The sequence below is a fragment of the Centruroides vittatus genome, unplaced genomic scaffold, assembly GCF_030686945.1.
Source record: "Centruroides vittatus isolate TY-2023 unplaced genomic scaffold, ASM3068694v2 contig_250, whole genome shotgun sequence".
In the NCBI taxonomy this organism is placed as follows: domain Eukaryota; kingdom Metazoa; phylum Arthropoda; class Arachnida; order Scorpiones; family Buthidae; genus Centruroides; species Centruroides vittatus.
Genome location: NW_027121584.1, coordinates 480,599 through 507,098, shown reverse-complemented (window position 1 = coordinate 507,098; position 26,500 = coordinate 480,599). Strand labels below are relative to the sequence as shown.

Genomic DNA, 26,500 nt, shown 5'->3' with positions numbered 1-26,500 from the left:
ATAATAGAGATATGTATAAATATTTACTTTTGCTGTTTTATCTTGAGATCCAGTTGCAACAAATTTATCATTTGGAGAAATTGTAATCGAATTTATATTCTTATCATGAGCAACAACAGTACATGTGGATGACAATGATTGATCATTTGATTCTGTGTTAGTCTGTTTAGGCAATGCCCACAGCTTGATAGTCATATCTTGACTGCAACTGACAAACGTGTAATGATCTAATCTGCACAAAATAAAAGTTTAGTAAAGTTTAGTAAAAGAAATAGCTATCTATTAAATAAAATACAGAAAAAATCATATTTTATATCTTTATAAATCTTAAAATTCTTAATAAATGTATTTATAATAAGATTAATGTCTATATCAGGCATGGCCAACAAGTCTATCACAATTAACTAATTAATTCTGTCATCATTTTTGACCAATCATTGATAATGCAACCTCTTAAAATGAGAAAAATATTTGTAATATCCATGGAAATACAAATTCTATATTTTCACTATGAAACCTTTTAACTATTGCTATGGGTTGCTAATGCTGTGTTATATGAGATGAGTTTCAGCTTCATTTCTAATTGTAGGACAGTGTAAAAAAAGCGCATGCAGATATTGAACAAGAAACACAAAGTAATGGAGCATGCTCTTTGTGTCAATAATATCTATGTCATTACTTTAGAAATTGCTTTGTTGCACCAAAACAAATTCAGTTATGAGCACTGAACACAAGATAGTGTTATTTATCAAACACCTGGCTTTTCCCACTTTTATTAGTTGAAAGTTGCACGCAAGAAATGGGACCTAGAAATAGGCCCCATTTCTTGCGTGCAACTTTCAACTAATAAAAGTGGGAAAAGCCAGGTGTTTGATAAATAACACTATCTTGTGTTCAGTGCTCAAAATACAGTAAAAACACAGTTTCAAGAACATTTAAAATTCAGTTATGTGAAAAATGTTTCTGTAAACGAGAAGTGAAAGACAATGGATGTAAAACAAATGAATATAAAATTCCTTTATATTATTGTGAGAATCCAGACCTCAACATAAACAATCTAACATTGTAACATCAACTTTGTCAACCATCTGTCAACTTTCACACGTAGGAGTATATCCTTTTTTAAGTTCTCAGCGTGGATAAAGACACTTTCATATGATCTTCTGACCTGCTTCCTGATTTCATCATTTTAATATAATACCAAACGGGCAGGCAAGAAGTCGTTGCCAGTCCCATGATAGTCACAGTCACCACCTAATTCTCCCTGATGCAAGAAGTCGCTACCCTGTCTATAATGGCAATCATCATCCGTTTCACCATGGATATAGAACCCTGTTTCTCCCTGTAGGAACACCAAATATGATCTCCTGCCAATAACAGATTATCATCTCCTCCGGATTGCCTTGTCTCCAAAGTCTACGTCCACTACCAACCACCTGGAGCATCTCAAATTCTTGGAAGCTATGGAAATATACAAAGCAGGATGTAATACCACGTGCATTAATTTTAAAGAAGAGTTGGCCCTTTCAGCTGCGTGACAGATCATGCTGGAGGATAACTCTTAAAAAATTATCATCAACATCGTTTCGAAGTGCATGTGCATTGCACAAACCATCAATCATTTCATTTAAATCTATTGGAAGGTTGCCACGTGACATGATTCGAATGACAGTATTTTCAAAAGAAAAATATTTGATTTTCAATGTATGGCTTCCCTTTTCTTACTATAAAGCCTGAAGAAGAGCCCAGACGGAGCTCGAAAACGTTAGTGCTCCTAATAATCATCCACTCCGGTTATCTGGTTTTAAGTAAGACTGTTTTTTATTTTGCATCCCTGTGTGTAAAGACGATTGATTAATTTTATAAAAATTGATTAATAAACATTTGTAAAAGAATAAAAATAAAGTGGTAGATCATTGGTACTTTTGACTCACGAAAGTTAATTATATCCCACTATAAGTTGGCCAAGCCTGTTCTATATAAATTCAAAACATCAACATTAAAATATTGACATTTATATTTAGACATGCAAAAACAATATAATTGTTATTAGCTAAAAAGGAAAGATGTACAAATTCTTAGTCACAAAGAAATTACATACATATAAACTGCATATAAACAACTAAATTTACATTAACTGGTCATTAATATTTGCTAAAATGGATATTTTAAATAGCAAATCTCTTTTTTTGCAAAAGACATTATCACATAATAATCAAATAATATAATAATCACCAAAATATTTTCAGCAATAGAAACGGAAATAAATAACAAATTTAACTATACATAGTTACATTTTTACTATTTATTCCTATTTCTATAAATATACCTTGTTTTATTTTTTTAATATTAACTTGTAATTGTATAATTACATTTAATTTAATTTGAATTCTAATTAAAGTTTTGTATTATAATTTTAAAAAAAGCTATGAAAATATTTTGCAACTTAATACTATTTTAAAATTGTATTGCCAAGAGTGAATTAATAAAAATAACTTAAATAGTTAATAAGAATATATTTTCATTTTCATTCATTTTTGTTTTAATGAGATATTTCAACAGTGTTTTATGCTTTTATAATACTACATAATGCTAAAGATTAAAAAATAATATAATATTTTAAAATAATTTTATTTTTAACTATATATTTCATAGAATATAAGGTTTAAAGTTTACCTTGAACAGGCAACAGAACTAACACTGTGAGTGTGACCAAAACCCACATACAAACATGTAAAACTTTCATCATCATTCATTTTCCAAACTCTTACAGTGTCATCCTAAAAAAAATTTTAATTTATTATTATTTCACACTTATAAGTAAATGGTTTATGTATATACAAAACTAAATTTATAAATAACCTCTTTTCATTCCTCTTTCCAGTATCTATTCTTGCTATTATTAAAGATTACAAATTTTGTTGGAAAATGTTGAATTGGATCAGTTAGCAGAGTATTAGGCTGATTTCTCAAAGTTTACAATCTGTATTAAATAGCCAACATCTTTAATCCTTGATGAAAGTTCTTTATTAATTTGACTAATCAATTGTGATAAATGTTAGTGAAATTCAGAAAACTTTAGCACAATCCTATTTTCCAAAATATTGACAGTCCCTTCTCTGTGTTTAGCATTTTTTATTGTGACATAAAAGCCATATTAAACTGTTACTATGGAAAACAGCAAGAACTATGCAATTTCCAGTTTTTAATTTTGAAATTTTAATGTTTAATAACAATTATTTTTATTATAAATAAAATGCAAATTTTTGTTGATAATTATAAAATTCTTGAAAGAATCGAGTATCATTTTTAGTTTTCTTTAGAGATGACATCACTTCCAATGAAATATATTAGTTCTTTAGTAATACCAAACAATCTACCTTATTATTGGACTAAATAAGGTCAATTTATTAATTAAATGTAAAATAATTTGACTAGAAGGTCTAACTGCCTACCTCTAGTCAAATTACTTTAATTATTAAATTAGCCTTATTATAACATGATAATATGACAGAGCAATTGGCATTACTTAAGAAATCTACTTTATGAATTGTGTATATAGTTCTTTATTAGTGAAAAAACAAGTCATATATACTGTAGATGAGACCAGATCAAATGCTTTTTCCAGTTTCCTCCAAAATAATAATAATAGTAGTAGATAAATAAATAAAACAGTAAATAAATTATAGGTTCCTTACTACACTACAAATAGCTGTGAAAAAGCTATCTGTTCAATTACAAGTAAAACATACAAAGGTTTAACAATAGCTGACTTATAGATTGTTTTAATTTTCTTTCTAATAATAAAACTATTATTAATAGTCTTATTAATTCCTACCATTTGGTATGTAAGATATCTCATAACATTACAGATTTAAAGAATATATACATTTTTGACCCACAGATAATTTACATTTTGGTACTATAAACTGACATTTTTCTTCTATATGATGTAAACGATTGTATTTTTATATGTTCTTGGAATTCAAATACATTTATATTATTTCATAGATATACAAAGAATGAAATTTAAATAAATTCCGATCTTTGTACATTTTTATGTAATACTTTTTATTGATAGCTATTAAATATTAAAATTATTCAATTTTCATTTTATCAACATCTTTATATGATAAAATGTTGATTTAGCACCACTATTTATTCATCTCTAAAACTGGCTCTAAATTAAGTATGGTGTTAAATTGAAATATCTTTAAAAGAATAACAATTATATATTAATAAGTCTACACAGAAGTTTGAATTTCAAAAGGATATTATATGAAGGTTTACTTATAGTAGAAAAACAGCAAAACAAATAGTTTTAACACTTAGTTTGAATTTACTAACCAATCAATCTTTTAAAAACTTAATACTTACTTTTGAACCACTGACTAAATAATGAGGAGCTGTAGTAAAAGTATCTAATGATAATACTAAATCTTGATGGCCTTTTAATAACTGGCAGTTGAATGTAGACAATTCAAATACTTTAATATAAGAACTATTAGTAGCAACAGCTATATGAGAACTTTCTTTTCCCATACACTTCATGTCTAAAATATCATCATTGTGTCCTGAAAACTGAAATAAGAACTTCTTTTAGAATTTATTGTCATAATTGCAAAATTATATAAGATAATGCTGATAATTACTTCTCCAAATTATAGAAATAGTGGAAGATTTTATCTATTAGTTTTATTCAATTATCATTATTTAATATAGTATAAACAAACTAAACTTGGTTATTGTTTCTATTAATAAATCTGAGATTATTAGAGTATTATTTACTTATTATTTGACTATTATATTCATTATTAAACTATTATGATATTAAATTATTATGTTGACTTAGCCATTTTTACTATAATTTAAAATTTTTATATAAAAGTATCAAAAATAACAAAAAATTTATTTTTAAAATATTGCTGAAGTGAAGACAGAGATTGAACTGAATTTCAAGAAGCACTTTAATATAAATACAAAATAATTATAAATAAATACATCACTCAATGATAATTTGAAGTAAAAGTTAATATGAATTTTGATTAGCTTTCAAATTGAATATAATTAAAACAAATTTAATGTATTTAAATAATAACAACCAGACAAACAATTTTGGATCAATTTAAATCTTTTATCCTTTTTAAAATTCCGGCCAGGGACAGATGCAATTTTACTTTTAGTTGACTTACATAAAGAAACAGTAATTAGCCATCTGTCTCTGGGTTGAATTTAAAAAAGGTCAAAAGATTTAAATTGACCCAAAAGTGTTTATATGGTCATTATTACTTAAATACAGTGATACCTCGGTTTTTGTCGATAATCTGTCCGAAAACAATTGGTGAAATCCGAAACCGATGAAAACCGAGGCAATTATTTTCATATGAATCAATGTAAATCCAATTAATTCGTTCTAGACACTCCAAAATACATACCAAAACCACATTTTATAGAGAATTAATATAGTGTTAAATACTAAAAGCAATAAAAAATTAACATAAAAGACTAAGTAGCATAAAGGTAAAAGCATTAAGATTAAAGATAAGATAATTAACATAGAGATGAAAGCAATAGAATTGTTTGGCTAGACACGCAGGGTAATGTCTTGTCTTGTAGAAGCTAGTTGGACATGAGCTTCTAGACTATATCGCCCTGTGGTAAAGTGTGACGTAATTGTCATGTAATAGTAGTTGTATGCATTTATGATGGTTGTATCGAGGGGAATAATGCCTTCCGGGAAATCCATTTAAGGGTAACTGACCCCTATTCAGGCATTACAGACATGGAGAAAACCTGGTAAACTTCAGGTGGCCAGCCTGCCCTGGCAAAGTGCAAACCCATGATCGAAATCCCAGTGTTCAGGGAACAGAACCATTGGCCAATGGTGGGCCATCACAAGGTAATATTCACACAATGAGAAATAACGCTACACTGCGCCGGAAAACGTGTGGGTCGCCCTTTGTTTTCGTAAAATTAGCAGCAAGGTTACTTGAGCATGCCGATGAAACCTGAGGCAATCGACGAAAATCGAGACAAATTTTTCACGCAAAAAATCGACAAAAAACCAAAACAGACAATAACCAAACTCAACAAAAACCGATGTATTACCATATTAGTAATCATTGAGTCTATACAATTTATGTAAATTTAATGTACTGTACATTAATATAAAATTACTCAAATGTAGTTAAAGTATCATTCTACAGTAATTTGAATAAATTAATATATTTATAAGTTTGCATATTTTTAAAAAGTGTACAAAAAATCCATATTAAAAACAATTCAAGATCTGTAACATTTGTATTTCTTAGAATAATGTAATCCTCAGATATTTAAAATTTATACTGTTATTTTATAATTGGCATTACTTTAAAGTTAAATCAATGTTTAAAAATTCATTTCAAATCACAAAAATAATACTATTAATTATAGTACAACTACATTTTAACAAGTTTCTATTATTCATATTAACAAGTAAATTTATATATGTTAAACATTTTATTAACAACTTATAATGATATTTTCAACATGGATTTCATTTGCAAGTCTTACTTTCAAAAAATAAGAATCAAAGCTTCATATTTTTTGTAGGTAAGACTTCATAAATGAAATATACAATCAAAAGTGAAAAATATAAATATTCTAATATAAAAGTAAATTAAACAAAAACAAATTTTAAAAACTATTTTTCTGTATGTAATCAATTTTTTATTATTATTTCTAAAATTATGAAATAAAAGTCATATTGTTAATATTACCATAGGTTAACAAGATTTTTTTAAAATATGTTTTGATTGTATCTTATGACAAATGGTAGACTGTATCAGTGATTCTTAACAGGGAGGCCGCGGCCCCCTGGAGGTCCATAAGAAATTGGCCAAAGGGCCGCCAAATTATGCAAAATTTCCTTCAGAATATAATAAAAAGAAAATTGATGTATAACCTAATACCGTATTGAAAAGTGAAATAAGAAAGATAAAGTTTTCCTATTTTGTTTTTTTTATTTATTTATTTCTTATTTCTTCCTACATACAAGATAAATATTTTCCTAATGATGACGTATCTTATATTTATCTTGTATGTGTTATCTTGTATGTGTGTATATCACACATTACAAAACTGTGGATTAAAGATCCATACAACAATTATAAAAATACCAATTTATCATCAGCTGATGAAGACACATTATTAGAATTAATAAATGATTGTAATTTGAATTCTGTGTTCAAAACTAAAAGTGTGTCCCAATTTTGGATACAAATTCGTGCAGAATATTCTCCCCTGTTTTCAGCAGCAATGCAAAATTTGCTGCCTTTTGCTAGTACCTATTTGTGTGAGAAAGTATTCTTAACTATGGTGGATATTAAAACAAAAAAACGCAATCGACTGCGAATAGATGTCTGCATGTGGATAGCATTAAAACAATTGGACCAAGAATTAACAAATTAGTTGATGATACTCAGCAGCAGAAATCTAATTAAATTATTTATTTGGGGATGTATAAAGCTTTCATAATAACAGAATTTCTAAATGTTCCTTATTTTGTTAAAAATTAATGAGTTTTCGTTTAATTGTAAAGTTTGAATGTTATTTAAATACGTAATGAAATAATAAAGTTATGATTTACATTTATTATACAAAAAAATAAAGCAATAATAAAAAAATCAATTTATTATAGATAATTTAACAAATATAAATTATTATTAAAAAAATGGGAGTCATAAAAAAATTATGAAATATCTGGTGGGCTGCGAGTATGAAAAGATTAAGAACCACTGGACTATGCCATATAAGAAATGTTGTTTTAAAGAAAGACTAAAAGAGAAGCATTGAAAACTAACAACATTAAATAACAATATAAAAATATCAACAAAGGAAATTAATCTAATAATTTACTGTATCATTCTAAGTTTACAATATCTCATTATATTGTTAATATGTGCTATCAAGTATACAGTATTCAATTATGGCTATAACATAATTATTGTCTGGAAATTTTTAGATCATAAATAAAAATATTTGCATATTTTACTGCTCATTTGTTCATTCATTTTGAGTTGTTGCAAATTACATATAAAATTTTAACTTTTACAATTTATTGCTATTGACATTTAGAATTTTTAATTCATTCAGAAATAGTAACTTGAAAACTTTTTTAATTAGTCAGTCATGATTTTCCAATAATAAAAAAAAATGTTAACTTATAAATTTTATTTTATATCTTTCTACAAATTTAGCATCAAATTCAATAATTAAATTAATTAAAACTTTATAAAAACTCATATAATTAATTCATTTTGCAACAATACTCATATATTAATACTTAATTATCAATCATTAATTGATTAAATTTTCATTTTATTAATTTCTTATTAATTAAAAATCATTTAACATTAATAATAACCTTAACATGATAAGGATATGAACTATTAATTCATTTTCCATCACTTCAATTCATGTATGTACATATTTTGAATTTTTAAAAATTCAAAACACATATGTACATAATTTAAATTCAAAATTTGGTAAGATAGATTTAAAGCTAACTTTTACTAATTGATACTTACTTGTTTTTGCAATTTAAAATTTTCAAGGTCATATAATATTATATTATGTTCATATGTTATTACTGCAATAAGATCTTTTGTGGGGATGTATAAAGCTTTCATAATAACAGAATCGGCTTCTTTCCCAGTAACCGTTATAGGAGATTTTTGAGAATAAACTTTGTTGCTTGTATGAGAATTCCATATAGAGAGTTTACCTGTAATAAATATATTAATAAACCAAGATAAATATCATAATTATTTAACATTTATTAGAACCAATTATATTACCTTTTTCTTTATTATAACTTGCATTATAAAAATAAAAACAAAGTTTTCATTTTCTTTGATATTATATCGAATCTCTAATACTTTTTAAATATTTGTACTTATTTTTAGAAATATTAAATTAAAAACAAAGAAATACGAAAAAAAGAATTTTCATATTTATTGAATATGTTCTTTTTTTTAGGCATTTCTAAATCAAAAACAAAGAAATACCTAAAAAGGCCTATAAACTTTCTTGATAAAACACGGATAAATTTGGACACACATCTACAACAGTGTCAAAATACTAAAATTATATCCATAAAACAAAAATGTTTGTAAGGCTGTTCTACAGGCTTAAAACACTTACGTAAAAGAGACAACCTGATCATTGATGATCAGGTTGTCTCTTTTACGTAAGTGTTTCCAGGATTTTTCCAGGAAAATTCACAGGATTTTTATGAAAAGACAAATGGAAATACATTGAAGAAGTGGCTCAAAAGAGTAAGCTTGAAAAAGAAAACAATATCATTATGGACAATAATCCTTACCATAGCATTAAAGCAGAAAAACTGTCATCCTCATCATGGAAGAAAGCTGCTATTGTTTGTTAATTGATTAGTAACTAAAAATATTACATACCAAAACATGCTAAAATTAGAACTAATAGAGTTGGTAAACTCAGTTAAACATTTATACAAAAAATATTGAATTGACAAATTGGCAGCAAAATATAGACATCAGATTTTAATACATTGTCAGTTAAACCTCCTAAAATGGAATGGAGTCGGATTAAGGAATTTGTGGTCCGAAATAATAATCATTTAAATTATGCATTGTTAAAAACTTAGCAAAACAAGACATTCAATTAATCACTGCAGAAAACTAAAAAAAAACTATGTTTAGCATGTTGTAAAAGATAAGTTTTGGAATATTGATATAACTAATGACATAACGGAATATTTCAAACTCTAGTCTGATGAAGAAAATTTAATTCAAATAGAAAAGCTAAACAATTCCAAACAAATATTTTTTTCCTTCTTTAATTTAATTTTTATATTTAATAAAGAGTAATTTTACAATTTAAATAAATATATTGCATATGTTTCAGAAAACTTTTTAATTTAGACACTCAAGTGTCAAAACTTCTGTTTTTAACTAAAATAAAAGAAATGTTTTTAATCAAATAATTTTTTATAGCTTATTAAAACACACATAATAGTACTAAGAAAGAAAATCATTTGAAAATTAAATATATAGCATATATGTACACATACAGGTGTGAATCCAGATTATGATCTAAATAATCTAATTACAACTTTCACCTAAAAATTTTCATATCTACATGGACCAATTATCAGTCTCAAAAACTAATAAAAATATATAAAATTATGTAACTAAAGATAATTCATACAGCTGGAATAATAATAATAATAATAATTAAAAAATGTCAGGATGACTTGATCCACTATTATACTGTATTTGTAGTTTTAACCATTAAAGATTGTTTTACAAACATGTTTAGAGAACTGAAACTTTAAACGAGATATTTTGCACATAATATTAGTGAATGAATACTATTGCTTATTATTAAGTTTCTTTACAATGGGTTAATACTTAACTCAAATAGATTATAAAAGTATATTTCATAACTGAAAATGTCAGATAATGAAATATAATTAATTATTCGATAAAAAACAACCTTCTTTTACGTTCCAGCAATATTCTATAATAATTAATTATTAAATAAATAATAATAATATTTTTATTTTATTCTGTCGTACTGATTGATCATTGCATATGTAATTTTTTATTTCATTTTTAGAAATTTATTCATAAAATTTCAATTATTCAATTCAAAGATATATTGACAATATATTATCTTTAACTCCATAAAAAATAAATACCTCTATCAAGGACTGTCTATAAATTGCCATAACATTAATCTCTTCAAAATTTTAAATCATTAGAATATTAACATCTAAAAAAATGTTTGGCATATTTAGAAAAATTTATTAAAATATGAGAATGTGGTTATTCTGCTGTATGTAAAATCCAGATAAACCATAACTACACAGTTATTTTAGAATAAAATGTATTATGTAATAAAAGTTTTCTGCACAATGTGTTCATAAATCTTTTTTTATTACTATTATAATAAAAAATGAAAATAAATTTTTATTACCTTTTTCTCCTGCAGCAATAAAATACAGATAATTAGCATTAACATTAACATTAGGTAATTTGCGATTAACAGGAATCAATATTATACTCTGCAGAGACTGGAAAAATAATAATAAAATAAAGAAATAACTATTTATTACTTATTAAATAACATCTTCATTAAGTAGCAACATAATTTTTTAATTTAAAAAATAATAATAAAATATATATGAGAATTACGAGAATATAATGATTAAATTTTAATCATTAACGAAAAATTTAGTTTTATAAAACAATGCATTACTTAATAAAAAATGCTCCTCTACAGAATAGAACTGACGATTTCAAATTTATGATAAATAATGCATTTTAACATAGAAATAAACTAAATACAAAAATTTCTCAAAAATGTTAGTAGTTATTTAATGATTATTTTAAGTTTTTTCTATTAGAATGCATGTCATCTTAGCTCATTCCAGTTGTACAATTTTTATTTCAAAGCTTTGTGTAAAGTCATATCAAATTCTTCAACTAAAAAACATTTTGGATCTGATTATATGTTTTTACTATTTCCATTTCAATAAGATATGCCTGTAAATCAAAATATTTCATACACTAAATACAATTTGCTTTCTCTGTTTTATACAACCACTAAATAAACAAATATCATTGTACCATAGACTTCAGTAAAAAATTTAATATAATAAAAGCAAATTATTTAATTAATATAACTATCTGATATTTATTAGTAAATTAAAATAAAAATTTAAAATACCACATAAATGAAATTATACAATACCTCATAAACAGGAATTGTTTTCAAATTTTCATATGTTTCAATATTCCACATAATAACCACATTATCTCTCCCTGTGCTAAACAAAAAAAAATTCTAATGATGTATATAATAATTTTTATTTTTAACTAAATATGCTGTATATCAATAAGGGTAAAATTTACAGAACAAGAAGAATTTAATTTAAAAAATACAACTAGTTTATATACTTCTTTCAATATAAATATGTATTATTCTTGTAGGTAATCCTCTATCACCACAGGTCCTTTTCTAAAAAAAAACCTTCAGACAAGAAGGATTTGAAACATTTCTTTAATTCTTCAAAAAAATAATGAACCTTTAAACTTTCCAGCATTTGAATACTCTTGTTTCCGTTTCTCATTCCAAATTTAGAACATTATCTTTTCAATTTTTCAATTTTTTTTCAACATTCATTTTAAATTTAAATTTCAGCATTTTTAGAACAATAAATAAAATATCATATAAATATAAATCCGACAAAGTGTATACCATAGAGTAGCATACATATCTACAAATAACACAGATCGCACTCGGGGGACGAGTAGGTCCCATATCACTACAATTCTATTCATAAAAATAATGAAATTAAATAAATATTAACTTATTTGTCAATTATTATTGTTACAATGTTTTCATTCATTGTTTATTTCAGAACCAACCATATATTAAAAATGTTTAATCAAACTATCCAATAATAGCATCATTACAATATTTTAGATTTTAAATTGCAACTACTTTATGGATTAGTATTATATTCTTTTATCTTCTAAATTTTATTTAAAAAAATTAAAAAAACCTTTTCTTCTTTAACTCCTGATGAGTATCATATAAAATAAGTTTAAATCATCAAATATTAATATTTAATTTATTACTAAGTTGATAGATAGTATTATACCTGTGTGTAATAAAAAACTCTTCAAATTTTTATCAGTTATTATCTCAAATTTTTAATCAAATTATTTGATCCTATTTCTATAATTTATCAGATGCCATTAATTATATTTAACATTTTTAATCACTGTTTTAAATTTTAATGATTCAAACCATTTCAATATTATAATCATCATATAATTTTGAAATAATAATTCTAATATGACAGTTTAATTATCATACGTTAAAATCATTTAATCAGATTACCTCAACATATGCTTCATGTCTTCTGTAAATACTATACAAGTTACAACACTATAATGCCCTTCTAATGCATATGTACAAGAACTTGTGTTTAAATCCCATACTTTTATCTTATAATCATCTGCTGCTCCAAATAATTTATTTTCATTTTCATTTGGATGAAAACAAACAACACTGAAAAGCATTAAAAATGATTTAGAATTATAAAAATTTCTGTAGAATAAAGACATTTTTCTAATTACACAATATATTAACAAAGTCATTAATTTGAGTTAAATCTTTAACACACAAGAAGAAAAAGGTAACTTAAAATATAATAAATAAATATAAATTAATTATAGTTATTCTTTCTTTCCTTCCTTTTATTGTTTTTAAAACTGGTTTGATATAAGGCTTTTCTGTTATTATGTGTATATATATATATATATATAACAGAAAAGCCTAATTTTAATAACCAAATAATAAAATGACTTTCTTGGGCTATATTTATAAGAAAATCTGCAATTATTGTCAATACATATCATCATCAACTATCATCTTACATATTCTTTTCTAAGTTGATAATTCGATTTGAAATGCAAATTACATTTTATGTATAAAGAAAACTATTATAAATTTAAATAATTTTAAAATATTTATTGTTTACACTAAAAATAACTTGAATTCTAAATTTATAAAAATAATATTTATATGCAATATATTATCAATTTTGTTTGATCAACAAAATTGATTTTAAAGTTTTGTATGTTCTTTATTTGAATGAAATATAATTTATTGAAAATTTCTGTGAATTTATGACTTTTTTTGCTATCATATTCACATTTGTGTAGTTAATAATTTTTTTGTATTAGTTATTGAGTATAAATTAAGGAAAAGTATTACAAATACAGTCAAACCTGTTTTTATGCAGGGGATAGGGTAACTTTAAGATTATTGAACAAGAGATTTAAGAAATACATATAATAATAACAATTCTAGATTTAATAAAAGAAAACATTAACTCAAATGTTGATGTGCTCTAGATTGAATCAAAGATAAAAAGTGGTTAACTTTTAAATATCTAATGTGGCAAAAATAAAAAATTAAATATTTTTTGGAAAAGATAAAATGGTCATATTTTAAATGTTTGATACTAAATTATTTCTCAGACTCTGAAAATGATTGTGTTTAAATTGAGGTTACTATTACATAAAAATCAAATTATTTTATATAACATTTTATAATAATTCGTGTCATTATTTTGCCACAATAAATTATTTATTTATTTACACATTTGAAAGATAATCATTCTATCTGAATTACATAACATTCTGAAAGTTAAGTATCTTATTTAAAACCTTATAATTTCCAATTAATACAAGTTCTGTAAAAATGAAAAATTATATAATTTTATTTAAAAGCAGTTATAAATGTGTGTTGCTGTCAAACTATAAAATTCAACCTAAAATATATGTATATATAAATTAGAAGTTAATAATAATAAAATTAAGATATCTTCTAATAATCTTCTGATTAAAGAGATCATATTACTTTCAACATAAATTTTTTTAAAGTACTATAATCTCTTTAAATCAGAAAAAAAATTTTCTTAACTGAATTTCAATTAAGAAAAATAATTAATTTTAATAAAATTCCTTAAGTAAATATAATAATTTGTAAAAAACTGTTTTTCCACATAAGAATATAATACAATGAAAATATCTTTATATATTAAATTTAATATATTTACATCATTCCTAAATTTATTATTATTATGTTGGGTTAAGTGAGATATACTCAGTTAACACCGGTGGCTGTGTACTATGCCGGACCAAAGTCAAGGCATAGTAACCAAAACAGAAATTAAAGAAGTGTATCAGTGTGTGTGTCTGTATTCAGGAATTTTCTCACAATATGACATGTATTCAATATAGTGGCCTTCTGTAGTGTGATGTATGTGTTTCTATTCAATTGTAATGTGCCCAGGCTTTTGTGTAGTGTGTGTGGTATGACACCTGTAGAGGAGAGAACAACAGGTACAATAAGCACCCTATCCATCCTCCACAGATGCCTTATTTCCTGGGCGAGTTCTGTGTACTTGCTAATTTTTTCAGTGCATGCGTTTTGTATATTGTGAGTGTTTGGAATGGATATGTCTATAATGTATGTGATTTTATTGTGTTTGTCAATGAGTGTGATGTCTGGTCTGTTGTGATAAATTGTTTTATTTGTGATTATGGCTCTGTTGTAGTACATTTTGTGTGTGTTGTTTTCCAATACTGTCTGTGGAATGTATTTGTAGTATGGTTTGTGGATGTCTACTAATTTGTGTTTCTTTGCAAGCTCTTGGTGAATTATATTTGCTACTTGATTATGTCTGTGTAAATAATCTGTTTGTGCCAAGAGCTTGCAACCGGAAGTGATGTGTTGTATAGTTTCTGGCATGATGTGAGTGGTGCATCTTTGAGTATGTGTTTTCTGTAGTTTTTAATATTTATGACCTGATCCTGTATGGCAATCATGAATCCTTCCGTCTCCCCAAAGAGGCATCCCCGAGCTAACCAGCTGTTTGACGCAGTTTTGTCAACAAAATCCTGGGCCAGATCATAAGGATGCCTGCCATGGAGTGCCTTTCGAGCCCATGATTGCTTAATGGTGTCTATGCTTTTTATATGTTGTGTTGTGTCCATATGATGTGAGTGTAAGTTTAATGGTGTGTTATTTGAGTCTGCTAGAGTTACTGCTTTATGTAATTGTGATGTTTCTTGTTTTTTGTAGAGAAACTCTCGCAGTGACTGTATTTGTTTGTAGTGAAGGTTGACTATGTCAATCAGGCCACGTCCGCCATCTTTACGTGGAAGGGTTAATCTTTCTGTGGCGGATTTAGGATGATGTTGTTTATGCTTAGTAAGTGTAGTTCTTGTTTTTCTTTGGAGTTGCTCGAGATCTGTGTGAGTCCAATGTATAACTCCAAAAGAATATGTGAGTACTGGGATGACATATGTGTTTATTGCTTTGACTGTGTGTTTTGCATTTAACTGTGTTCTGAGAATAGCATTTAACCTACTTTGGTATTCTTTAATTAATCTTTGCTTTATTTGTGTATGTTCTGTTAGTTTGGCCTGTTGGAATCCTAAATACTTGTAGAACTCACCCTCTTCCATGGATTCAAAAATGTCTCCATTTCCAAGTGCAAAATCTTCTTTCTTCAGGATTCCTTTTTCTATGTGAAGTGTTTTGCATTTATCTAGGCCAAATTCCATTTGTATGTCCTTGGTGTATGAATGTGTGATTTGTAGGAGTTGATGAAGTTGTTTTTGTGTGGATGCATAAAGTTTTATGTCATCCATGTACATGAGATGTGACAGTGTAAACTGTGTTGTTTTTTCATGTCTGATATTGTAACCATATTGCGTGTTGTTTAACATGTTGGATAATGGGTTCAGGGCTAAGCAGAACCAGAGAGAACTCAAGGAATCTCCTTGAAAAATTCCTCGCCTAATAAAAATTTGCTTTGTTTGTATGGAAGTGTTATGAACCCTGAGATGTAGTGTTGTTCTCCAGTGCTGCATAGTGTTTTGAAAGAATGCAATGAGTGATGGATGTATTTTGTACATGTGTAGAATATGTAGCAGCCAACTGTGTGGAACTCTGTCAAATGCTTTTCTGTAGTCTATATATGCCATGTGTATGTTTCTGTGTTGTTTGTGTGCTTGCCGTAGAATGACTGAATCTATGAGTAACTGTTCTTTGCATTCCCTGTGATTTCTACGGCAACCTTTTTGTTGTTCAATAGGAATGTTGTGTTCTTCAACATGTTTGTATATTTTGTTTGCGATACAGGATGTCAATAATTTGTAGAGTGTTGGAAGACATGTAATTGGTCTGTATTGTGTGGAGTCTGTGGTATTGTTGTTTTTAGGTTTCATGTAGGTGATGCCCTCAGTAAGAAAATTCGGCATGTCTTGTGGATTGATGATGATGTGTGTTAGGCGTTTAGCTAGTTCCTGGTGCAGTGATGTAAACTTTTTGTACCAGAAATTTATTTTTATTATCATCATCATCATCATCATCATCATCATCAAAGAAAGAAAGGAATAATATAATTAAATCTCAATTCTAAATATAAAGTAAATGTGCAGATTTACAATTTTGAATTAATCATCATAAAGAAGAATTTTAATTTATGGATTGTTTATGTTAGGTCTATCGTATTTCCATTATTATTAAAAAGAGGAAATCACATTAAACTGTTAAATATTTAATATTTATTATTTTGGCAATACCTATAACAGCATTTATCAATTTGACTATCATTGGTATAATATTCTCATTTGTTACATAATTTTGTATATAAAAAATAAATCATCAATTATCTCATTAAAAAAGCATATTTTCAAGAAAAACAAAACAGCTTGAAATCAAAAATTAAAAGAACTATTTTGTTACTGATTACAAAAAAAAATTATTTTCTGCAAATTCTTGTTTAGAAGAATAAATATACACCATAATAAAGTGCCAAATGCTAAAAGTGTCTCTTCCATGTTTTATAGTTTTTCTTAAGATTAAACTAAAATAATAATTATGTGAATAGCAACAAAATTCAAGCAAAATCAAAACTAATACTAAGTAGAAAATCTCAAAAAAGGGAATATTTTTATTATTAAGAAGGATATCTAAAAAATTATGAGCTACCTGAGAACTTTTGATTCTACAGTGAAGCCTTCAATCATATTGGGAATTATCATCTAAGATCTATGGATTGCATCACAATAAATCTGATATGATAAGTTCTAACCACATGTTCCTCCCATTTTTCAAATGCAACCATGACTACCAGATATAATGACAAAATTAGTATTTATTTTATAACTTTGACAGTATTAAGACAATTTCAAAAATCTCTATTCCTTTCACAAGTGAATTTTGTGAAGTTAAGAAAGAAGAGATGAACATTTATGAAAATATTTTGAAATTTTACTTGGTATGAATGCAATTCAAAATTCTAATCACTATGACATCAAACTAATTGGCAAGTTATATTCTGATAAGACCAAATATTTAACAGATTCTGACTAGTTTATATATAATATAAATGACACACATCCATAACTTATTAAAATATCAATTGTTGCATATTCAACCAAACAATTGCAGTAATTAATCAGGCTATAAATTTGCTATTATTAATAATTAGATATGAAATAATTTGGTATTAGAGGTAGATACTAGGTGCCATCTCTTATCTAAATTATAATTTTTAATAATTTATTAAATACAGTATTTTACAAACTATAAGACGCACCTTAATTTTTAAACAATTTTTTAAAAATTTACCTATAAGACGCTATGGACTATAAGACGCACCTGAATTTTGGAGGCAATTTTTCAAAGAAAAAAGTGCGTCTTATAGTCCGTAAAATACGGTAATTTAGAACCATCTGGGAAAAAGAACTAGTCTGGAGTGGGACTTGAACCAGGACCCTCTGCTTACCATGCAGTGCTCTTGCAAGTTATGCTACCTGAACCTCCAAGCAATTCTTTGCTTCCAGACATATTTAAACTTTCGATATAAACATACATGGTTACTCATGATGCAGCTGGAAACAATTCCTATGCCCATAGCCTAAATACATCTTCACTATGGCTGAGTAGGAGTCATTCCAAGCTGGCACTGTAAGTAACTGCATACAATTATATCTAAAGTTTAAATATGTCTGGAAGCAAAGCATTACTTGGAGGTCTGAGTGGCATAAATGGCAAGTGCATCACACAGTAAGCAGAGGTTCTGGGTTCAAGTCCCACTCCAGACTAGTTCTTTTCTTCCAGATGGTTCCAAATTATTTAATAAATTATTAAAAATTATAATTATTAATTTAGATACGAGATGGAGCCTAACATCTACCTGTAATATCAAATTACTTAATATCTAATTGATAATAGCAAATTTATAGCCTGATTAATTATGAAGATTGTTTGGTTCAGTATCAATGTATGGGGCTTCGGGAATTTTATTATATAATTGTTGTATATATGCACGTATATAATATTGATGTATAAAAAGATCTAAAGTAGTTGTATGTAAGACAAAGTTAAGTTGTCTAAATTCAAAAATTAATATATAAAACAAATTACCTGAAAACACCTTGAGCACCTTTTAAGTTATGTGTACAATACTGTTTAATTATATCCCAAACTTTTATTGTTGAATCACTACCTCCAGTAGCAAGAAGAACATCACCTGCATCAAATGTCATACATGATATTGGGCCCATATGAATTGACTAAAACAAAAATGATTCAAAATATTTATTAAATTTTATTATCTGATAATCATTTCCCATAGATATGTTATTTCATGGAAATAACACACTTTAGAAAGAATGAATCTTATATAATTATCACACTGTAATAAAATATAATACAAAGATGAACGATATATATAACTTTTAAGAAGTTAACATTTAATATATATATATAAATACAGTAGTTGTTATTTATGTTTAAAATAGAAAAATTTGTATTTACATATTTACATCAATATAAATTAACAAGTAGGAAAATCTTACTTTTAATTTATTCTATTAGTATTTTATGAAGTAATTGATTAGTTAATGCACATAATTTGATGTAAATACAAATTTTTCTATTTTAAACATAAATAACAACTATTTATATATTTATTAAATGTTAACTTCTTAAAAGTTATATATATCGTTCATCTTTGTATTATCTTGGTTTATATATGTTACAGTAAAACCCATTTTAACTAGTTAAAACTAGTTTTTACTGGATGTCATTGTTATAACTAGAATTTACTGCTAGTCAAAAATGAATTTGAGTTAAAACTAGTTTTAACTAGACAAAACTGGTTTTAACAAAATGGCTTAGTAAAAACTGTTTCGACCAAGGTCATTCAGCTAACACGTTCCTATAGTGCATAATGAATTTCGTATCGCTTTAACCCTTTTCTCCCGACATCTTGTTTACGTTTATTTTGCGATCCCTCCTAGGGCAATATAGGTCAGTCAGGCGATATTTTAAAAGTTCACCAAAAATCAAATTATTATTATATCTATATGAAAAAAATCACTTACATTTATTAATATCTTTAGTTTTAAATACCATATTTTTCAATGCATTTTATTAGAAAAATTTATAAGAAAAAAAATTATATATATCAGAACTGACACATAAACTTGATAATTTGTAACATTTTGTGAAAATTAACATTGTCTAGTTACATAGTTGCTTGCTGGCACTGAGCCAGCAAGCAGCTATGCAAGTAAAAACAATTCAAGCAAGCAAAGCAAGTAAAAACAACACCAGCAAGCAAAAACAATTCGATATAACACTTACACATGTATGTTTATTCGTTGTGAAATTATCGCACATTATATCAAACATTTGTTTGAAATCAAAATTTTATACTGCTATCAACTAATATAATGAATTATTATACTTTATTCACTTCATATCAAATGAAATTATATCTGTTGTTAATAAATTTTACAAAAATTGATATTTACCAAAGTAATGATGAATCGGTACCCTCGAAGTTTTGCTTAAAAAGCCAGGGTACCGATCGATCGGTGCCTTCGGGGACAAAGGGTTAATTAATGTTAATAACACAGATGTGTGACCAATATTTTCAATAAATATCGTATTAAATAATACAAATGTTTTAATCCCAATCATCACTTTATTTATTTCCCCAAACATATTTATGTAGCTAAAATTAGTTTTAACTAATGTTAAAAGTTAAAAAGTTAATGTTTGATTTTAGTTTTATCTAAAATCAAAACATGTACAGCAGTAAATTCTAGTTTTAACTAGACAAAATGGGTTATAACAATGACATCCAGTAAAAACTAGCTTCAACTAGTTAAAACGTGTTTTCACTAAAAACGGGTTTTTACTGTAACATATATATACAGGGTGGGCCAACGAAAACGAAACGGCAGAGTGTTCGTGTTTGTCCAAGCAAATCGCTCGGACAGGTCGATTTTATTCTCGAGGGGACCTCTTACGCAATAAAGTTTTTGCGAATCTGAATATTAACTAAACAAACATTTTTTTCGAAATAAATGTTTGTTTAGTTAATACAAAATAAATGAGTTTTTAAAATTTTTGTTGTATGTTGTATTCAGTATCGCAAAAACTTTATTACAAAAGATGTTCCCTCGAGAATAAAATCGACCTGTCCGAGCGATTTGCTTGGACGAACACGAACACTCTGCCATTTCGTTTTCGTTGGCCCACCCTGTATATATAAGCTAAGACTGAATCAAAGAATTCTATAAAGAAACACACTGATATTCCAGCAGTTAATTGAACAAATGTTTTCAATTATCATTTATTGGTCATTCTCAAGTTACATGTCCAAAATACAGAAAAGAAAAATTTCAAAACATTAAAACATAGTCATTTTTTGAAACATGCTCCTTTTTTTTCTTTTTTTTGGTAAAACTGATTTGTAATTTAAATGATGAAACAAATTATTCATGAATCATAGCAATTCTTTTAAAATCCTCACATATGTAGAGTCAAAAGGAATGGAATCACTAGAAATATACAAATCTCTGAGACAGTGGCATAGCGAACATAACTGGCACCTGGGGCATAACTGGCGCCCCCCTCCAGGAACACACATAGTTTGTCTTGGAGATCATTTGGGCGCCCTTCTGCGAGTGGCACCCAGTGCATGATACACCCCCCTAGCTACGCCACTGCTCTGAGAGAACGTAAATGTTTTAACATGTGAGATCCTCCACAATTATTCTAACACCATTTCATGACTTTCTATATGCAAGTTGTTTGTATACATACTTTAAAAAATTGTTTTATTATGGCTATCTATATATGTATATGTATAGGTTTACCATATTTGTTAGTATCTTACTTTTTATTATTTATTTTTATTTTATTCTTATTCACGTTACACAAATCATACTTGTTTTGTTTGTTTGCATTTGGAACATCGTTTAAAAAATTGTAATGGCTCTATAGAGAATTAAGTTCCATAATTTAAATTACAAATTAGTTTTACAAAAAAAAAAAAAATGCATGCTACAAAAAAATAGTTATATGTTTTAATGTTTTGAAATTTTGTTCTATTCTATACTTTGGATATGTGATCTGAGGATGACCATTAAATGATAGTAAAAAAAAAATACTTATTCAATTAAATAAAACATTTTGCTGGTTTGTTGAGGTGTGTTACTTTATTTAACTCATATGACTTTGTACTTAAACTAATTGAAACAGTTCATTTATAATTTGACAGAGTAACAAATTTTTAAAAAAATATGTAAGTTTCCATTCCATCATAGTTTACGTCTAAGGTAGTTTTAAAAATTTCAAAAACCACACAACATAAAATTAGAAAAAAGAGCATGATTTATAATTTCAATAACTATTTTTAATTTTTAAAACATTTATTCTTCTTATAATAAATAATGATGCAGACATACATAGTGTATACTTGCCACTGAATAAAGTCCTTTCAGCTACATTATTAACAGAACAATCAAACATCTATATAAAATATCCTCATATGGATAATTTGTAAGAAAATTTTTGATAAAATTAATTTATTGTATCTGCTAATTATTTAATTCAATAGAAAGATTTGTGTGAAAATATAATAATTTACATATAATTTTTTTCTAAAGATATATTTTATATAAACTAGAAAGTTTATGAAAATTAAAAAGCTATTATGAACATGTTAAGATTTCTCAATATTAAATATTAGCATAGTCAATGCAAGTTTTGGAATGTTAGCAGATTTTTTACTAAATGCCACTCAAACTATTTCCATATTTTTCTAAATTAAAAAAAATCAAATAATGATTTATTTTCAAAAAATTTGTTGCTTTCTAATACAAAAGTTGTACCTCTCACACCATAAACATAACATACATACATTTCTCAATATGCATTTTTTAATTTTAAGTAACAATTTTATTGTAAATAGAAACAAACTGCAAAAGGTCAATAGGATACTTTTTCCTGTAGTTAATTACTAATATTCTAAATTAATGCACAAAATACTAAAATTACATAAGATTGTTACCTTCCACGTACGAATTAATTTATTATCAACAATATCCCATTGTTGTAATAGTCCATTGCGAAGTTTTTATTGTGACGATTTCTTTATTTGTGCGGTATAGTTGGCGAACTAGTCTCGTGCGAATTCGTCATGGTTCACGTTGATTTATTATAGCTAAATAAACTTATTATAGCATAAATGAACTTATTATAGTAACATTATTGCATGAATATGCGAAAAAATGAAATAATTTACTTTTAAAGTCAACAAAACACCACCTGGACAAAAATATGTAAAACAGACGATAGACCAGACGATGCAGTCAAGTGCTGACATCTGTTGTCAATAAATTCTATTTCGTTACGGTTTGAGTTATTTTCTATGTGAGACTTCTTTTATGCGGTCCCTATTGACCGCATAAAAAAAAATTTTTAATTGTGTTGCGAAAAACTATTTTTTATAACCACTCGTGAAGTTTCGATGCGATTTTTTAATTTTACGTCAATTTTATTGTAAATAGAAACAAACTGCAAAAGGTCAATAGGATACTTTTTCCTGTAGTTAATTACTAATATTCTAAATTAATGCACAAAATACTAAAATTACATAAGATTGTTACCTTCCACGTACGAATTAATTTATTATCAACAATATCCCATTGTTGTAATAGTCCATTACGAAAAGATGTGACAAGAATTCTGTCATTATGTCCTAGAACAAAACTTGTCAATTCAAGATCATCCTCATCATCCTGTAAAAATAATCATCAATTAAAATTTTTATCATTTTTAAAGAGAAAAATTTTTATAAAGTAAGAAGCATTATGTTGAAATTTTATTTAAATGTAAGATATAAATAAATTTATCTTATAACGAATTATTTGCTAATAGAATTTAAATAACTAACAAAACAAAATAGTTTTTTCCAACTTCAAATAATTAGTTTGCATTTAATAAGATTACTTTCCACTTTTGTATTAAAAATTATTTAATAAATTAGAAAATTTTAATTTTAAAATTAAACTCATGCACAGAATTATTTCTCTTCTGAATATGGTTTTACCTAAACATGATAAAAAAAGATATAAAATAATTAAATAGGTATAAATAACATAGTTAAATATTAATAAACTTAAATATTTAAAATATAGAGAATTATTTCTCTCCTTTCTGAATTATTCTATATAAAAATATTACAAAAAATCAAACAAAATCTATACAAATATTTTTAAGAAATATGTACATACTTTTCCAATAGAACTTATAATTTTTCCAGTTTCAACATCAACTATTTTCACTTGATTAGTGCAGCTGCATAGCATTGATTTACCATCTGTTGAAAACTAAAAATAAAAATTGTTAACTTGTGAGAATTATATTTTTCAAATTTAACTTTTATTTTTCTAAAATCATTTCATTTAGTAATAAATCAATTAATTAATTAATAGTAACTTGACCATTAACTCAAGTAAATACTACAGCAACTAAATAATTTTTTAACAGAAATTAAAACAATCATTTTTAAGAAATATAAAAAGTTAACCAAAACAATAGTATTTTTTGTCACAATAATAGCTGACTGTAAGTATATTTCATCCACAAAAATTGAAATTGCAATATCTAAAGAACATAGATTATTAGAAAATTCCAAACTATCCTCCACATTCTTCAGATATTGCAACATCAAAACTTGTAAAACTATTGGGAAAGTTGAAAATTGCAATATAAATAGTCCTTGACTTTCAGACATAATGTGTTTCTGAAAAATTGTTTGATAGTCAAATATCTGAAAGTTGAGCAATAAAGTTTCATGTTATAAAGAAACTTCTGTTCCTAGAAAATTGAAAAGAAAAATTATAAAATCACTTATTATGGTAAAAAAGTTTTAATTTTTTACAGTGAACATGTTATAATACATGATGCATTATTTAAAATGTTAAAACCATAAATTAAACAGAAAACAAACAATAAAGGTTTATTTTTACAAATGATTTTGATGTGACCAAAACCGACAGAAAGTACCACCACACAATAGCTTGGAATTTTTGTTTGTCAATTAAAAATGTACAAAAGTATGACTTTAGTATATGAAAATTAATTTGATTTGAGTTATCAAAATATGTACTGTACAAAAGAATAAGTTGTCTGAATATTAAAAATCTGAAGTTGAGGACCATATATAATACTTTTGTAAAATCAAGATTGCTAAAATTTCTCAAAGATGGTGTCATAAAACTAGTAGATAGAAAAATCTATTGTACAGTTTCATGCTTTGAATATAAAAACTTCATATTTTATTTTATTTAAAAACAAAAACTTTTTGGACAATAGCAGATGTCACGTCAACTATTCCAAAATAAAATAAGAAATACAAATATAATTAAGAAGTGTGACTATATACTCAGGATAAGTATGCACCTGAAATTTTTTTCAAATTTGACTGAATTTGGTGGTGAATTCTGAAGAACCTAAAGCAAGATCTAACTCAAAATTTAAAAATATTTTAATAATTATAAGTCCCCACACTTTCGTAGACATGGAAAAACAAATAGTATTGCAGATGGCAGAGGTAAATTACCATAGAATACAACCCAATTTACATCTACATCATAAAACTAATTTTAAAACATTTTGAAGTTTGAGCAAATAAATTTTAATGTCAATGGGAAAGGGTTAAGCACCTGTAGCCTTCCTGTGGATCAGTCTCTGACTGAATTGTTTTAAAACCAAAACCATAAAGCAGTGATTCTCAACCAGTGTGCAGCAAGATTTTTGAAATGTGCCACCACTGCAAATACCCATACATAAGCGATGTCAGACAAGTAGTTCTATCTTCCTAGGGCGTGTTTGGAAATTGTAATGGGTGTTACCGGTATCTGCCGGTAGTTACCATGGCATTTAGAAAATGTTACCTAAATAACTAACTGCGTTTAAAAATCATTGTTATGACGTCACCGGTTGTCTTGCGGTACTTACCGAAGTAACCATGTGTACCGCCAAATTTTTAAATTATTAAAAGTGTGCCATGACGAAAAAAAAGTTAAGAATCACTGCCATAAAGCATTAAAAACTATCAAATACTTCTAAACTTGGGTTTAGTTAAAATATAAAAAAAGAAAAAACTTACTTGTATATTTCCACTTTTATAAAAAGCTTCATATTTTGTTAAACAGGTAAAACTATAAAATAGAAAATAATAATGTGTTTAGTCAAAAATCACTATTTGAAATTAATTATTATTATTTCAGATTTCCAAACTATAAAAGATAAAAAATTAGTGTCTAAAATAATCTACTGTACAAACAATATCAATTACATTTAATCAGTTTTTAATAACAATGAAGATATCTTTATACAATGTCTAGAAATGTTATCAAATTTTAAGAATTTTTGTCTATATTTCAAATGTTTAAATTTATTTATTTACAGCTAAATTTGCTCTAGACATTCTCGAATAGATTTAATGGCAATTTATTTTTATTTAGGGTTACATAGATAGAGCAGTTGCATAAAGTGCAATTGTTACAGTAATATTTTA

The 26,500-nt window shown here is 26.2% G+C and overlaps 1 protein-coding gene across 1 annotated transcript in view; it reads right to left on the bottom strand.

Annotated features, from left to right (window-relative positions):
* LOC136971393 (transducin beta-like protein 3) overlaps positions 1-26,500 on the bottom strand; it is a 44,832-nt gene that overhangs the window by 16,408 nt on the left and 1,924 nt on the right. Inside the window, exons 2-12 of the mRNA XM_067265838.1 lie at positions 26,090-26,141; positions 24,210-24,305; positions 23,583-23,714; positions 19,042-19,190; positions 12,931-13,101; positions 11,776-11,851; positions 10,999-11,095; positions 8,568-8,764; positions 4,378-4,581; positions 2,677-2,780; positions 28-232 (exon numbers count right to left, since the gene is read on the bottom strand). Coding sequence (XP_067121939.1) covers positions 28-232; positions 2,677-2,780; positions 4,378-4,581; positions 8,568-8,764; positions 10,999-11,095; positions 11,776-11,851; positions 12,931-13,101; positions 19,042-19,190; positions 23,583-23,714; positions 24,210-24,305; positions 26,090-26,141 — 1,483 coding nt within the window. The remainder of the gene's footprint in view (positions 1-27; positions 233-2,676; positions 2,781-4,377; positions 4,582-8,567; positions 8,765-10,998; positions 11,096-11,775; positions 11,852-12,930; positions 13,102-19,041; positions 19,191-23,582; positions 23,715-24,209; positions 24,306-26,089; positions 26,142-26,500) is intronic.